A 17,128-nucleotide genomic window follows, 5' to 3' on the forward strand; every position below is an offset into this window, starting at 1 on the left:
TTGTATTTATAGAAAACAGGATCTTTTTATTGGCTGAAAAGTGATAGTTTGAACAGTTATTTCAATATACAAATTGAGTTTCTTTTATTTTGATTTCTTAAAGCATACTGAGGAATAAAAAGTCCAGGCTGAAATATCACTGCCAAACAAGTTCACCAAACCCAGGTACAGATGATGCAGGGGTTTTTGACTGACAGGCATTCCCTTCTTGACTTCCACCATGAAGTCTCTGATGAGGTAGCAAGGCAAAGAAGTTAAATCTTTCCCCCATCTTCTGAGGACTCATTAACATATCATACCCTTGAAGTAACTGCTGCTTCACGGATGGGTCGTCCACTTTATCCAAAAGAACCTGAAGGGGGAAAGGTCTTTAACAAAAGTCAATGAAGAGGGAATTCCCCAGTCCACAGTACAAGCTATTCCCCAAATTTGATCACAGCGTGCTTATAACTGAAGGATACTGCAGTCCAAATGCATGTGCATCTTTAGGAGGTATCCCAGATGATTTGCTCTGTAACAACACTTAAGCATCCTTGAAAGAGGAATTATAAAATTTATACCCATGAACATGGTTGTCTTGGGAGCCTTAACCTCATATAGAAACTTAGAAAGCAGTGCCACTCCCTAGCCTTCACTTCTGCAAAAACTCCCCCTGGGGCTGCTCACTACACCAGTATTAAGCCATAGAGCTCAATTTTAAACTATCTTTGAAATGAACGTATCTATTATTAGATAAGCCATTACCTTCAACCGGACATCAATGCCCATGTTTTTTAAAAATGTCCGTTGTTGTACTGGACCTACAGAGGCTACTTTTCCTTGTGCCATTCTGCGCAGGAAGCTGAAATCCACATCAGCTGTCAGGTCTGCTGTCCCAGGAGCAATCAAAACATCATGAAGCTGGTGTCCACAAAACCCCTTGGACATAAACAATAGTTTTTACTTCGTTTTAGTTAATATTATAGAGATTAAAGAAAGGATATCCTACTACTCCAATTTTACATTTTCAATGTAAAGAAAAGTATGGCCTAAGTCTGTGGTTTAAACTCCATGCAATGGTACTGGCATAGAAACAGAAAGGAGGATCAATGGAACCGAATAGAATACCCAGAAATAAACCCACACACGTATGAATACTTCATTTTTTACAAAGAAGCCAAAACCATTGAATGGAAAAAAGTCAGCATCTTCAACAAATGGTGCTGGTCCAACTGGATGTCTACATGCAGAAAAATGCAAATAGATCCATATTTATCACCCTGCAAAAAACTAAAGTCCAAGTGGAGCAAAGACCTCAACATAAAACCAGATACTCTAAATCAGTTAGAAGAAAAAGTGGGGAAGAGCCTAGAACTCATTGGTACAGGAGACAACTTCCTGAACGGAACACCAACAGCAAAGGCTCTAAGAGCAACAATCAGTAAGTGGAACCTCATGAAACTGAAAAGCTTCTGTAAAGCAAAAGACTGTTGTCAGAACAAAATGACAGCCTACTGACTGGGAAAAGATCTTCATCAACCCTATATCTGACAGAGGGCTGATATCCAGCATATATAAAAAACTAAAGAAGTTAAAAAGCAATAAATCAAGTAATCCATTTAAAAAATGGGGTGCGGAGCTAAACAGAATTCTCTGTAGAGGAATATGCAGAGAAACAGAGATGTTCAATGTCCGTAGCCATCAGGGAGATGCAAATCAAAATGACCCTGAGATTTCATCTTACACCCATCAGAATGGCTAAGATGAATAACTCAAGTGACAACACATGCTGGAGAGGTTGTGGAGAAAGGAGAACCCTCCTCCATTGCTGGTGCGAATGTAAACTGGTACAACTACATTGGAAGTCAGTCTAGTGCTTTCTCAGACAATTAGGAATAGCACTTCCTCAAGATCCACCTCTACCACTCCTAAGCATATACCCAAAATTTGCTCAAGTACACAACAAGGACATTTGCTCAACCATGTTTGTAGCAGCTTTATTTGTAATAGCCAGAACCTGGAAACAACCCAGATGTCCCTCAACGGAGGAACGGATACAGAAATTGTGGTATTTTTACACAATGAAATACTACTCAGCAATCAAAAACGAAGAAGTCATAAAATTTGCAGGCAAATGGTGGGATCTAGAAAAGATCATTGTGAGTGAGGTATCCCAGAAGGAGAAAGACACACATGGTATATACCCACTCATATAGTCCTATAAGATATGATAAACATAATGAAATCTATACACTAAAGAAGATAAACAAGAAAGAGTACCCGGGGTAAGATGATCAATCCTCACTTAGAAAGACAAATGGGATGTGCATTGGATGTAGGAGAAAACAAGTAACAGGACAGAAACCTACCGCAGAGGGCCTCTGAAAGACTCTACCTAGCAGTGTATCAAAGCAGATACTAAGACTCATAACCAAACCTTTGGCAGAGTGCAGGGAACCATATGAAAGAAGGGGGAGTTTGTATGACATGGAAAAGATAGGAGCTCCACAAGGACCAAATATATCTGAGCACAGGGGTCTTTTCTGAGACTGACTCCACCAAGGACCATGGATAGATATAACCTAGAACCTCTGCTTGGATGTAGCCTGTGGTAGCTCAGTAACCAATTGGTTTCCCATAGTAAGGGGAACAGGGACTATTTCTGACAGGAACTCAATGGCAGGCTCAAGGGAGGAGCAGTCCTGCTAGGCCACAGAGGAGGAGTTTGCAGCCAGTCCTGAAGATATCTGATAAAACAGGGTCAGATGAAAGGGGAGGAGGTCCTCCCCAATCAGTTGACTTGGTAAGGGGCAGGGAGGAGATGAGGGAGGGAGGAAGGGTTTGGGAGGGAATGAGGGAACGGGATACAGCTGGGATACAGAGTTAATAAAATGTAACTAATAAAAAAATAAAAAGGAAGATGGCGGCACCGGGAGGACTCTCATTCTGACCAGCAGCACAGCAGGATCGGCACAGTGACCAGCAATCAGAACTCGCGGCCATAAATCACAAGTGTTTGTGTTTCCCAGGTGAGAGGATACCCCACAGTGGGGGATTCAATCAGCTTTAACTCACCAGGCTAAACCGTGGAAGAGATCCCGGTTCCGCCAGGCGCTTGGTCACCAGCCCAGAGCCACACACCAGCATGCTCTGGTCACTGTCCCAGATTGAACTGTGGGCACCACAACATCACAGACTGGATTTTCCAGTTGAGAGATAACCCCACAGTGCAGGAAACGATTGGGACCGACCTTAGGTCACCCAGACATCCCCTGGAAAAGATTCGAGTTCCATGGGCGCCCTAGGAGCCAGCCTGGAGCCAGAGCCAGGGACCCAGGCGTCTGCACAGAGCCCTGCCTGCACGCCTGATTCACTGCCTCAGATAGAACTGTGGGCCCCAGGGCACCAGAAAGTGAGTTTCACTGTCAGGTGCAAACCCACAGGGAGGGAAATGGCTGGTCTGATCTCAGAGCACTCAGCTAATACCACCACCCCAAAAAGGTCTCAGGAAAAATTACCCAGTTTAGGCAGATGCCCAGACTCCCAAAGGCCAGAAAGGCAGAGCCACTCGCGTCTGTGCCTGCGGGTTCTACTCGCCATCCTAGACAGAACGGTGGTCCCCAAAGTAAAGATCCCCCACAGCGGGGGGATCATCAGGTCTAACGCTCAAGACACCCAGCACCAAAAGACTTTCTGGATTCACGCAGACTCGAGATTCACACAGAGCCTTCTGCAGGCAGGAGCGCTGTGCTCACCCGCCATTATTGAGTACCGATAGGGCACTGGGGCACAAGCTGTATCCTCAGACCTACAAAAGCCAGAGAGCCATTACAGCAGCCCTCAGATACTATGCCAAGGATCAACCAGTTATCCCTAGCTAGACTAACAAAACTGTGGGAATCCCTGTTCCTTCAAGAGGGCTGCACCCAAAAATTACACCTTAAGAGCAACAGTTGCTGCTCACTAAATTCAGAGCAAGAAACCCAGCAGCAGGACAGCCATCACCAGGACCTCTCCTGATGAGAGGAGAGCCTTCCTGAATACCACAGTTACCATGCAGGTCCATACACCTGAAGTGAACTGTGACAATTCCTGAAAAGCACCATTATTCAGTTGACCATACCCAAAAAGCAGAGAACTTCAGAACCCCACCAAGTGGATTCTCCTTGCCCCAGAACTCAGCAGGTACCACAAATTAACAGACAACACCTGAGACAGAGAGATGGGTAGAGGCCAGCGAAAAAGCACAACCAACAAAAGGCCAAACAACATGGCATCCCCAGAACCCAGTTATTCAGGGGCAAGTAGCCCTGGACACCCTAACATAAGTGAAATTCAAGAAGATGACCTTACATATATGCTAATGAAGAGGTTAATGGAGGAAGTAAATAAAATGTGTAAAGAATCAGGGGAAGATATAATAAAACAGATTATGGTCATCCGTAAAGAAATACAGGAAGATGCAGCCAGTCTGTGTCACTGAAAGAAATAAAAGAAACAGAGGAACATTCAAACAAACAGCTGAAGGAATTGAAGGAAAAACAGGAAAATACAGTCAGACAGGTGAAGGAAATCAATAAAACGGTTCAAGATCTGAAGATAGAATTGGAAGAATTAAAGAAAACACAAACAGAGGAAATCACAGAGAGGGAGAACCTAGGAAAGAAAATAGGAACTACAGAGGTAAGCATAACCAACAGACTACAAGATATGGAAGAAAGAATCTCAGGTGTGAAAGATACAATGGAAGAAATCGATGTATCCATCAAAGAAAATAAAAAATCTAAATAATTCCTGACACAAACCATCCAAGAAATCCAAGACAACATAGAAAGACAAAACCTAAGAATAATAGGAATAGAGGAAAAAGAAGATTCCCTCCTCCAAGGCCCAGAAAATATTTTCAACAAAATCATTGAAGAAAATTTCCCAACTTAAAGGAGAAGCCTATAAGAATACAAAAGGCCTACAGAACACCTAATAAATTAGACCAGAAAAGAAAATCCTCCCATCACATAATAATCAAAACAGTAAGTATACAGAACAAAGAAAAAATACTAAAAGCTGCAAGAGAAAAAAGCCAAGTAACGTGTAATGGCAAACCCATCAGAATCACACCTGACTTCTCAACAGAAACTATGAAAGCCAGAAGGGCCTGGAAGGAATTCAAGCAGACCCTAAGAGAACACAGATATCAGCCTAGGCTACTGTACCCAGCAAAACTCTCAGTCCTCATAGATGGAGAAAACAAGATATTCGATGACAAAAACAAATTTCAGCAATACCTACACACAAATCCAGCGTTACAGAAGATACTAGAAGGAAAAATACAACCCAAGAAAACTAACTACTTTCAAGAAATCATAGGAAATAAATAACCTCACTACAGCAAAACAAAAGTAGCCAAACACACAAACACACTACCATGGCCAACATCAATATCAAAGGATCTAACAGCCACATTAATCTCCCTCAACATCAATGGACTCTATTCTCCAATAAAAAGACACAGACTAACAGAATGGATGCGTAAACAAGACCCAACAATCTGCTGCATACAAGAAACACACGTAAATCACAAAGATAGACATTACCTGAGAGTAAAGGGCTGGAAGACGGTTTTCCAAGCAAATGGACTCAAGAAGCAAGCAGGAGTAGCCATCCTAATATCTAAAGTAGATTTTCAACCAAAATCAATCAAAAGAGATAGAGAAGGACACTTCATACTCATCAAGGAAAAAATCCACCAGGAAGATATCACAATCCTGAACATCTATGCCCCAAATGCAAGGGCACCCACATTTGTAAAAGAAACACTAATAAAACTTAAACCACACATAGACCCCCACACATTAATAGTGGGAGACTTCAATACCCCACTCTCAACAAAGGACAGGTCAACAAAACGGAAATTAAAAAAAGAAACAATAACTCTCTCAGAGGTCATGAATCAAATGGACCTCACTGACATCTACAGAACCTTTCACCTACACTCAAAAGAATTTACCTTCTTCTCAGCACCTCATGGAACCTTCTCCAAAATAGACCATATAGTTGGTCACAAAGCAAGCCTAAACAGATACAAGATTGAAATAATCCCTTGTATCCTATCTGATCACCATGGACTAAAACTGGACCTCAATGACAAAAATAGCAAAAGGCCTACACACACATGGAAACTGAACAACTTGCTTCTAAATGACAGTTGGGTCAGAGAAGAAATAAAGAAATTAAAGACTTCCTAGAATTCAATGAAAATGAAGGCGCAACATACCCAAACTTATGGGACACAATGAAAGCAGTGCTATGAGGAAAGTTCATAGCACTAAGTGCCTTCAAAAAGAAATTCGAAACATCTCATGCAAGCAACTTAATGGCTCACTTAAGAGCCCTAGAAAAAAAAAGAAGCAGACACACCAAAGAGGAATAGATGGCTGGAAATAATTAAACTCAGGCCTGAAATTAATAAATTAGAAACAAATAAAACAATTCAAAGACTCAATGAAACCAAGAGCTGGTTCTTTGAGAAAATCAACAAGATAGACAAACCCTTAGCCAAACTAACTAAAAGGCAGAGAGAAACTATCCAAATCAACAAAATCCGAAACGAAAAGGGGGACATAACCACAGACACTGAAGAAATCCAAACAGTAATTAGGTCTTACTTTCCAAAGTCTATATGCCACAAAATTTGAAAATCTAAATGAAATGGACAATTTTCTTGACCGATTCTACATGCCAAAGCTGAATCAAGACCATGTAAACCAATTAAATAGTCCTATATCCCCTAAGGAAATAGGAGTTGTCATCAAAATTCTACCATGCAAAAAAAGCCCAGGGCCAGATGGTTTCGGCACCGAATTCTACCAGACCTTCAAAGAAGAGCTAACATCAATACTCTTCAAACTATTCTACAAGATAGAAACAGAAGGAACACTACCAAACTCATTCTATGAAGCCACAGTCACCTTGGTACCTAAACTTCACAAAGACACAACAAAAAAAGAGAACTTCAGGCCAATCTCCCTCATGAACACTGATGCAAAAATACTCAACAAAATACTTGCAAACCGAACCAAGAACACATCAAAGACATCATCTACTACAACCAAATAGGCTTCATCCCAGGCATGCAGGGGTGGTTCAATATACAGAAATCCATCAATGTAATCCACCACATAAACAAACTGAAGGACAAAATGATTATCTCCTTAGATGCTGAAAAGACATTTGACAAAATCCAACATCCATTCATGTTTAAAGTATTGAAAAGATCAGGGATACAAGGCACATACCTGAACACAGTAAAGGCAATATAGAGCAAGCCTATAGCAAGCATCAAACTTAAATCATTCCCACTGAAATCAGGGACAAGGCAAGGCTGTCCACTCTCTCCATATCTTTTCAACATTGTTCTTGAAGTCCTAGTTAGAGCAATAAGACAGTTGAAGGAGATCAAGGGGATACAAATTAGAAAGGAAGAAGTCAAAGTATCACTATTTGCAGATGATATGATAGTATACCTGAGTGACCCCAAAAACTCTACCAGGGAACTCCTACAGCTGATTAACACCTTCAGCCAAGTGGCTGGATACAAAATTAACTCAAAAAAAAAAAAAATTCAGTAGCCTTCCTGTATACAAAGGACAAAAGGGCCGAGAAAGAAATTTGGGAAACAACACCCTTCACAATAGCCACAAAGGACATAAAGTACCTTGGTGTGAACCTAACCAAGCAAGTCAAAGACTTGTATGAAAAAAATTTCCAGTATCTGAAGAAAGAATTAGAAGAAGATATCAGAAGATGGAAAGATCTCCCATGCTCATGGCTTGGCAGGATTAACATAGTAAAAATGGCCATCTTACCAAAAGCAATCTACAGATTCAATGCAATTCCCATCAAATTACCAACACAATTCTTTACAGACCTTGAAAGAAAAATTCTCACCTTCATATGGAACAACAAGAAACCCAGAATTGCTAAAACAATTCTCTACAGTAAAAGATCTTCAGGAGGTATCTCCATCCCTAATCTCAAGCTGTACTATAGAACAACAATACTAAAAACTGCATGGTACTGGCATAGAAACAGACTGGTGGATCAATGGAATCGAATAGAAGACCCTGACATAAATCTACACGCTTATGGACACCTGATTTTTGACAAAGATGCCAAATCCATTCAATGGAAAAAAGACAGCGTCTTCAACAAATGGTGTTGGTCTAACTGGAAGTCTACATGTAGAAAAATGCAAATAGATCCATACTTATCACCCTGCACAAAACTGAAGTCCAAGTGGAGCAAAGACCTCAACATAAAACTAGACACACTAAACCGCTTAGAAGAAAAAGTGGGGAATACCCTTGAACTCATTGGCACAGGAGACAACGTCCTGAACAGAACACCAACAGCATAGGCTCTAAGAGCAACGATCAATAAATGGGACCTTATGAAACTGAGAAGCTTCTGTAAAGCAAAGGATACTGTCCTCCCCTATCAGTGAACTTGGGGAGGGGCATGCATGCAGAGGGTGGAGGAAGTGAGAGATTGGGATGGGAGGAGGGAGGGAACCACGGGGGGGGGGGGGATACAAAGTGAGTAAAGTGTAATTAATAAAGAAAAAAAAGCTGAGGTCAGCTGAGCCAGTGGGGGGGGGATTTAAAAAAATAAATAAATAAAAAGGAAGAAGAAGGAAGGGGTTGGGAGGGGAGGAGGAAGGGAAATAGAGGGGGGATACAAAGTAAATAAAATATAATTAAAAATAAAAAAATAAGGGAAAAAAAAACTCTATGCAATGACATCCTTTCTTCTTCAAACAAGGTGGCATGTGGAAAACCCAGTAGAAGCTGGAGTGCCTAACAGTGTTACCTTTAACAGAAAGTTATTTACCATCCCCATTAGTGCTATGGGTGGGCGAATTCTGGTTATCAGAAACTAGGTAGTTTACAAAGCCTGTCACCACCCACAGACTCTCAAAACCACCAAAGAACATGGTATGTGCTCCGTCCAGAGCTGCTTAGCCATAATCCTGGAGGGAAGGCTAAAGAGCATCATTTTTAACATACTCTCCCAGGTAAGAATTCTTTTTTTGTTTGGTTGGTTTTGGTTTTTCAAGGCGGTTCCTCTATGTAGCCCTGGCTTTCCTGGACTCCGTCTGTAGAACAGGCTGGCCTCAAACTCAGATATCTGTCTGCCTCTGCCTCCCAAGAGCTGAAACTAAAAGACGTGTACCACCACTGCCTGGGAAGAATTACTAACAATAATGAAGTTAGAAACAAAGAATCACTCATCTAGAAAATGAATAATAGCCTCTGAGTAAATTATATCTATTATTGTGATAATATATAATAATTATATTTCAATTAATGAATATTCAACATGGTTAGTCATATTTAAAGAACATTCTGTTAAAATAGTTTGCAGTAGCTAGGTAATGCAAAGTAACTTTTTTTAATGAAGGAAGGGTTGAAATATTAATGTGAAGAAAATCTTTCCCAAAATGTGTATGCATATTTAGGCTTGTGCTAAGAGTGACTGCATGATCCAGAATCTTAGGAGTAATTATAACAGCATAATTAATACCAAGTTTAAAAATGGATACAACAAAATCAGAAACCATAAAAACCAGGATAAGATAACTCTCAATGAACTTCAAATCCAGCAATGAAATTCTGATAAAGCATGCCCCTGTGTGACACCTACTCGGAAGGTATCTGTCTTTGTTCCGTCGTGACCGTAATCGACAATCAGAGCAGCACCTCCATTTAGTGCAATGCGCTGAGAAAGCTCCTGGATGATGACCCCTGCTTCAGGACATACTTCCACATGGTCCCTTTTTTCATCATGCTGGTGAAAGGAAAGTTAGACTCAAAATACATCGCTCAAAACTGTTTCCTTAGAGTTCTCACATTTCTGCAATGACCATTTCTCAGTTAAAATGAATTCAACTTGAATATGGTCTGGCCAGTGTCCTAAAACACTGTGAAAAGTAACACTCATTGAATCCAATGAAATCAGATCTTGTTCAGTCAATTGTGTTACCTCTGGGAAGGCAGAAAGCATTCAGTGGTATCTTATATCATCAAGCAGCAGCTTATACTAGCAAAAACCTTGTAAAATTTGCTATTTTCGTGTTCATTATAAAACCCTCTGTCGTTTACCCCCTCCCTGAAAACAAAGTAATGACCTACAGTGGTATCTCTGCTTGTGATGGGGCACACGCAGGAGATGTGGAGTCAACACTTAGTTGACGGTTGGACCTTAGCAATTCTGACTGCTCAATGGCAGACACGTCTTTGTGTTCTCCTAAAACAAACTACGCATCTGTAGTGAGGGTTCAGCAAGATTTCATTCTAATGATCTTAGATAAACCAGTGTAGCTATGAAAAATCACAAAGGTCTGTAGTGAGGAGTCAGCAAAATAATAAACATTTAGCCCTAATGATCTTAGAGAAACCAGTGCAGCTACAAAAATCACAAAGCCAGCCTCCTTAGACATCTGCCAGCAAGCCTGCTGATACCCGTACACCACAAACTAAGCTTCATATGACAGGTGCTACCCATACGGGTAGCAAATGAAAGGAGATTACAACCCTCTCTTAAGTAAATGCTAGTTAAATCAAGAACTGAAAGAGACTACACCTAGGGTCAGGGTGACTCCAGGGAGGAGGCAGCTCTTTGGTACCCTTAGAAATATGTTTGTCATTCAGGCAGAATTACATAGAATATGAAAAAAAGCTTCACGGGTGTTTAGTCTAATATTTTAACTTATATTTTGTGAAGAAAACAGATAGGTATGTTTTTAAAAACTGAGAACTTTAGGAAATTCTTAATTACCTTCTAGAAAATAAAGTGGTTTTCTGGGGTAAAGAAGAGGAAATAACTGGGAAGCTCAAATATTCCTGAGAAGCATGTGCTGTTTGGGACCTTTAAACACAGCCCTGGAGCTAATGGGACGGTTCAGCACTTAAGGTCACTGAATATTCTTCCAGAAAACTTCCACTCGATTCCCAGCACCCACATGGCAGCTCACAATAATCTCTAATTCCACTTCCAGGGGAACCAACACCCTAATACAAACATGCAGCTGAAATGCCAATACTTGAAATAAAAATAAATCCTTTTTTTTTTTTAAGTTAAGTACAGTCCCAAGATAAAGGTAAAAAAGCTCTTAAGAGCAACAGATAGCAGTAGTTCATCTGTTCACAGTGACCTCAGAGGTAGGTCTGGGTTCAAATATAAGCCAACAGCTGTGCTCTTGCCCAGTGATGATGCGATTGAGAACATACAGAACAAAACATGATGCTCTGGAACTCTGCCACTGTGACTGTCACCACAAAGCACCTCATGTGCTCCAGCTTCCCCCTGGGCAACTAGGAAGACAGCCTGGACTACAGCAGCAGCACAAGCCTAGAAGAAAAACGCACATTCATACTTGTATAAAGGCTTCTGCTGGAGTCGCACCAGGTGCCAAGACGAACCTCAGCTTATCAGGAACTTGTGGGTCAATATCAACAAACACTTCTCTCCATCCCTTTGCTGTTTTCTAAACAAAATACATAAAAATAAAGGTTTGCAAGATCTTAAAACATGATGTTCTAACGAAGAAACAACAAACAGAGCTACAGAAAACAAGCAGCACTGAGCTGCACAGAAATGGAAAGCAAACTCAGCATGAGCTGGAGCTTCTGTGACAAATGACTCCGCGAGACTTATGCTTAGCCTCGGAAGTTGCCATAGAGGCAGCTGATATCCAAATTCTCAGGGAAAGGACAGAGGAAAATTTTGGTCTTTGTAATTTAAAGACTTGTCCAAATAAATCCTTTGTGACATGTACAGTCATTCACCATCCTATGTTCCCTTATGTCTTTTTCCAAGAGAATAAAGATTCTGGTTGATACTTCACTTTTGCATCTCAATCATATTCATGAAAACCCCATAGAATGCTAACTTAAGCAAGCAGTGGATAAGCGTTGTGAGTTCATGAGCATAGCTTTAATACCCTTGGTTAATCATAAACCTGGCTTTTCCATCAATACCTGAAATTTATGCACAGGAAGAACATCAAAAAACTCATGTGCGAGATAAAAGCTGTATCCTGTGTAAAAATACAAAAGAATCAGTGATTCAGCATTTCAAAGCAACTCTATTGAACATTAACCATGAAAAACAAGTGCCCGTTTCTTCAGCACTGGGGCTGGGGGTGCTTCCCTACTATCATCTGTGGCAGTGTTTTCCACCCTTAATAAAGCTGTGACCCTGTGACAGCGTGGTTAAAACCCCCAAGGCGGTCTTGACCCACAGGCTGAGAACTGCTGCTCTGTGGAAAACTCACTGTGAACAGCATACAAAGACAGACCTGCTCCTCATTTTGCACATAAGGACCTGAGAATGGAAATACTGCCATCATCAGCTAAGCCTTCTATTCATCACTAGGCCTAAAAACAATGAGACTCAAATTTGTTACCTGGAAAGGAATATGAACTTCATACAGTATCTGAGAAAGCTGATGCCAGAAATGGCTTTTGGGTTCTTGCTGAAGATTTTGATTCCACACTGTCAAGGGCTCCTAGACTAGTACAAGGGAGGTTTACCACCACACCTTGCTTGCCTTAAGGCAGGTAAAGATTTTCAAGAGATTAAGAATCACTCTCTTCAGCCTATGGTGCTTTGGGCCATTTCATCACTGGTACTACCCTAGCTAAAGTGACATACTACAAAGTACAGAGGAGATTTCTATAAGATGATATGAAATACACTGCTCCTTAATGTGAAGCAGTCTTTTATTACAATGTTCTTTACTAGAAAAAGAAGTATTGGTTATTATCTGCAGACACAGGACTTGGAAGTGGTTAACTGTTAGACTAATACAAAGCCAGTCAGCTGTCACAGCTGCGATGAGTTCCAACAATGTAAAGTTATACCTTTAGGAACATCCTTCAGGTCTCGGTACCAGGAGATTGGAATCCCAGACTTAGTGACAGCTTTCATGTACACCAGGGATTCAGCATCTGTCTCCAAAGGGACTTTCTCCTCAGTCAATGTCAATGCTTGGATTTCACTTAACTTTTGGCTCACCTCTACTAGGTGTATTGAAAAGTCACAGTTTTTTAGCACAGACTCAAGCTGACTGAACACCTAAAACAAAAAAGAAAAGACGACTGTGTCTTAGTTACTGTCAATTGCTGTGAAGAGACACAATGGCCAAGACAACTTAGAAAAGAGAGCATTTAGCTGGGGGCTTGATTCCAGTTTCAGAAGGTGCATCCATGACCATTATGGTGGGGAGTATGGAAGCAGGCAGGTGGACGTGACGCTGGAGCAGTGGTGAGAGCACATCTTATCCACAAGTTAGAGGCGGAGAGTGAGACTAGGCCTGGTATGGGCTTTGGAAACTGCAAAACCCATCCCCAGTGATACATCTCCTCTATCAAGGCCCCTTCCTAATCCTTTCCAAGACATTTCTATCAACTAGAGACCAAGCATTCAAATATATGAGCCTATGGGGCCAAACCACCACCACTGGCAAACATGTCAAATAGACAGAGGTTTCTTATGGCTCACCACAACCATTTAGTCACTTCACAATGGAGTATTTGCTTTTAGAGATTTACCCTGACCCAAGTAACATATGAGGACCACACCTGTAAGAGTTAATAACCATCATCTATATAAGAAATTAACTACAACATGGCTTCCTGATAACAATTGACTATTAAAAACAGAAAAGATTTAGCACCCACACCATGTTTCAGATCAAGCAATCTAAAAAAAGTCCAAGGAAATAAAATAAAATGCATTACAGTGTTGATTTTATAAAGCCTGTGTCTGCTCAAAAAACCTGTCTGGGAACATGACACAACTGTATCCTCAGAACCAATGGCACCAGTGATTTGACTGGCCCTGGGGTTAAAACACATTTTCAATTTTCCCTTTGCCACACAACAACAATTTTTTACTTCTGAGAACATACAGGGAAAAAAGAAAAGACACACTCATCTTTTAGTGATTCTGTGACACAGTTGCCACTTGTTATTCCCTTGACTTTTGAAAATGTGCAAATATAGACTGAACATCTGTACTGTTTAGTTGGCTTTTTAGTTCTGCAATCAAACTATATAATATATATCAAACTATATATAACATATTTATATGTGTGTGTATATATATATAAAACTTTCCAACAGTAATTTCTTTCAAAAGGTCAATTTTAAAATAGCCATAATTCTTTGGGGGCTGTTTTTTGTATACTTCTCCCCACCCACCCAGGACTGGGATTAAAGTCATGCATCGCCACTCCCAGCTAAGAAAATAAAAAGAACTGTCAATTTAAAAAATATGTAGAGCTTTGGAAACCTAATAAGCAGGTTTTTTTCTATTTTTTTAATATAATCAGGATTCTTACTTGTTATTTTAAAAACTTTTCCTAATTCCAAGCAAAAATAAATCATTTATCAAAAAATTAAATCTAGGCCAGGCGTGGTGGCCCACACCTTTAATCCTGCCGCTTGGCAGTTCAAGGCCAGCCTGGTCTACAAATTGAGACCAGGACAGCCAGGTCTCTGTTACACAAATAAATCCTGTCTCAAAAAAAGAATTAAATCCATAAAGATTATTTTTTACGTTAAATTGCCAAAAAAAACCCCATAAAAATTAGCCTCAAAAACATTAATGACTTTCAAAACAGCAAAAGCTTTAAGTTTAATAAATATTATTGCATATCCCTTTAAGATATTTTTCCAAAGTTCCAGGCAAAATGACAGAAAAGAATAGTAAAAGAATATCCACCTCTGGGCTAGGGAGATGCTCAGTTGGTAAAGAGCCTGCTGTGCAAGCATGAAGCCCTGAGTATCCCTAGACCATGCCAAGAAAGAAAAAGAAGAGAGAGTCCTAGCAGCATACACCTTTAATCCCAACCCTGGAAAAGCAGAGGCCGATCCTAGACACCTTTCCAGTCATCAGACTTAGCAAACCCCCAACTCAATGGGGGATCCTATGTCAAAAAATGAGGTGAAAATCAACAGAGGAAGACACCTGATGTCAGCATCTGGCCTCCACGTGCATGTTGACATGTGCACACTCACAAATATACACACACATGTATACACACCATAGAAATGGGACACGGGCAGGCCTTAAAGTCACTATCCCCAGCTAACCACCCTCCTGACTTTCCTTTATGAATTAGATAACTAAATGTATTTGTGTCAACACATACCAATTGTTTTCCATCCACTCATTTGGAATTTTACATTAAAATATGGATTTTTTTTTTCATAAATTGCTAGTGTTACTCAGTAGTGGTGCATTGTGGGCATGGCTGGATTCTGACTCTCACAGCATGTGAAAACTGCATGGCTGTCCCACTGTAGGCATTTGAGTTGCTTCCAAATTTTTGCTATTCAACACAGCGCTGCTACGTTCTTGCTTAGTCTTCTGGTATATATTCACCACTTTCTCTAGAGTGTGTGACTAGCAGTAAAATTATGCCCCATATAGTATAAGCAACTCTGACACAGATACCCAGTAGCTAATCTGGGTGGTTGTACCAACTTCTATGAGAATTGTCATATACATGAGTATATGAGAATTGTCACTCCTCCACACAGCCTCATTCTTACCATTGGCAGGGTCCTATCACTTTTTGATTTTTTTCCAGTCTACTAATTTTACTTTTTGTTTACCTGACTACTAAAAACTAAGTGAAATTTTTTTCATTAGCCATCTGTATTTTCTCTTTTGTGAAGGAGCTGTTCATATCTTTGAACTTTAATCTGTTATGTTCTTATTGATTTTAAGGAGTTCTTTATATATTCTAATTACTATTTCCTTATTGGTTATAAATATTGTCATAAATACCATCTTCCATTCTGTGGCTTATCATTCTACAGTACCTTTGAAAAACAACAAAAAAGGTCCTTGTTTTGGTACAAAACATTATGAGTTTTAATGTAGTTGAAATTATTAATCTTTCCCTTTTATTATCCACATTTTATATCATTGAAAGACTTTAGCCAAGCATGGCACAAATGCCTGTAATCCTCAAGCATGGCACAAACACCTATAATCCTATCACTTTGGAGGGAGTAGCAGAGTTTGAAGCCAGCCTCATGTACCTAACAAGGCTCTCTTCAGAAAAAAAAAAAAAAAGCAAAACTAAAGTTTCCCTACTCAGAAGATAAATAGTGTCTCCCATAGCTCACCCAAATATTTTGTATTTTTAGCATGTACATCATTGCTCCAGTTTTTTAAGCTTACAGACAATGATAAGTAATGAACCATTACATTACTCTGACATTGTATTTTAACTGACAAATTTAAGATTTAGGAAGTAGGACTGAACACCCAGAAGATCAATGTAATTTGCAAACTCAGTCAAAACCAGAAAGATTAACCTAGCTGACTTAGAAACATTCTTTAATACTCACCCTCAAAATGTCTCCCATGAGGGTGCCCCGGCCTGGACCCAGCTCTACCAGCTGGAAAGCTGTATTTTTTCCAGAGGTCATCCATTCACTAACAAACCATATCCCTATTAGCTATGACAAGAAAAGACATTAAAGCATTATAGCATAAAACTCTACATATGGGCTAGAGAGATGGCTCAGAGGTTAAGAGCACTGACTGACTGCTTTTCCAGAGGTCCTGAGTTCAATTCCCAATAACCACATGGTAGCTAACCATCTATAATGAGATATAGTGCCCTCTTCTGGCATGCAGGCAGAACACTGTATATAATGTAATAAATAAGTAAATCTTAAAAAAAAAAAACCTACATATATACATACTTTATACAAAAAAGCAAAACTTTTGTAAATAATTTTACTTACTTATTAGACATGCATTGATACATAGATATACATACATACTGGGATTCTCCTGACACACACTGTATAGAAAGCTTACTATCAGAGCAAATGGTATCAAGCCTGTCTCCTCTATAAAAGGCCCCTGTGGCACAAATAAGCAGTCACTTACAGAGAGGTACCAGCATTTAGATACAAAAGGACATAGGAACTGCAATTATACCATTTCTTCTTACTCATGATTTCCATTCTTACATAACCCTCAGGTATAATTAACATCTCTGTGTTAATTATGTGTTCTTTTTTTCCCCTTTTTCCTCTCCCTTTCCAATCTCATATTTTAC

At 40.0% G+C, this 17,128-nt stretch overlaps 1 protein-coding gene across 2 annotated transcripts in view; it reads right to left on the minus strand.

Annotated features, from left to right (window-relative positions):
• Ndufaf7 (NADH:ubiquinone oxidoreductase complex assembly factor 7) overlaps window positions 1-17,128 on the minus strand; it is a 19,258-nt gene continuing 2,130 nt past the window's right edge. For both annotated transcript variants that reach the window (XM_060364163.1, XM_060364160.1), the window contains 7 exons: window positions 16,407-16,517; window positions 12,903-13,116; window positions 12,018-12,076; window positions 11,414-11,524; window positions 9,682-9,825; window positions 745-918; window positions 1-352 (listed from right to left, as the gene is read on the minus strand). In XM_060364163.1, coding sequence (XP_060220146.1) covers window positions 137-352; window positions 745-918; window positions 9,682-9,825; window positions 11,414-11,524; window positions 12,018-12,076; window positions 12,903-13,116; window positions 16,407-16,517 — 1,029 coding nt within the window. In that variant the 3' untranslated portion in view covers window positions 1-136. The remainder of the gene's footprint in view (window positions 353-744; window positions 919-9,681; window positions 9,826-11,413; window positions 11,525-12,017; window positions 12,077-12,902; window positions 13,117-16,406; window positions 16,518-17,128) is intronic.

Source organism: Meriones unguiculatus, chromosome 1, assembly GCF_030254825.1.
Source record: "Meriones unguiculatus strain TT.TT164.6M chromosome 1, Bangor_MerUng_6.1, whole genome shotgun sequence".
NCBI classification, from domain to species: Eukaryota; Metazoa; Chordata; class Mammalia; order Rodentia; family Muridae; genus Meriones; species Meriones unguiculatus.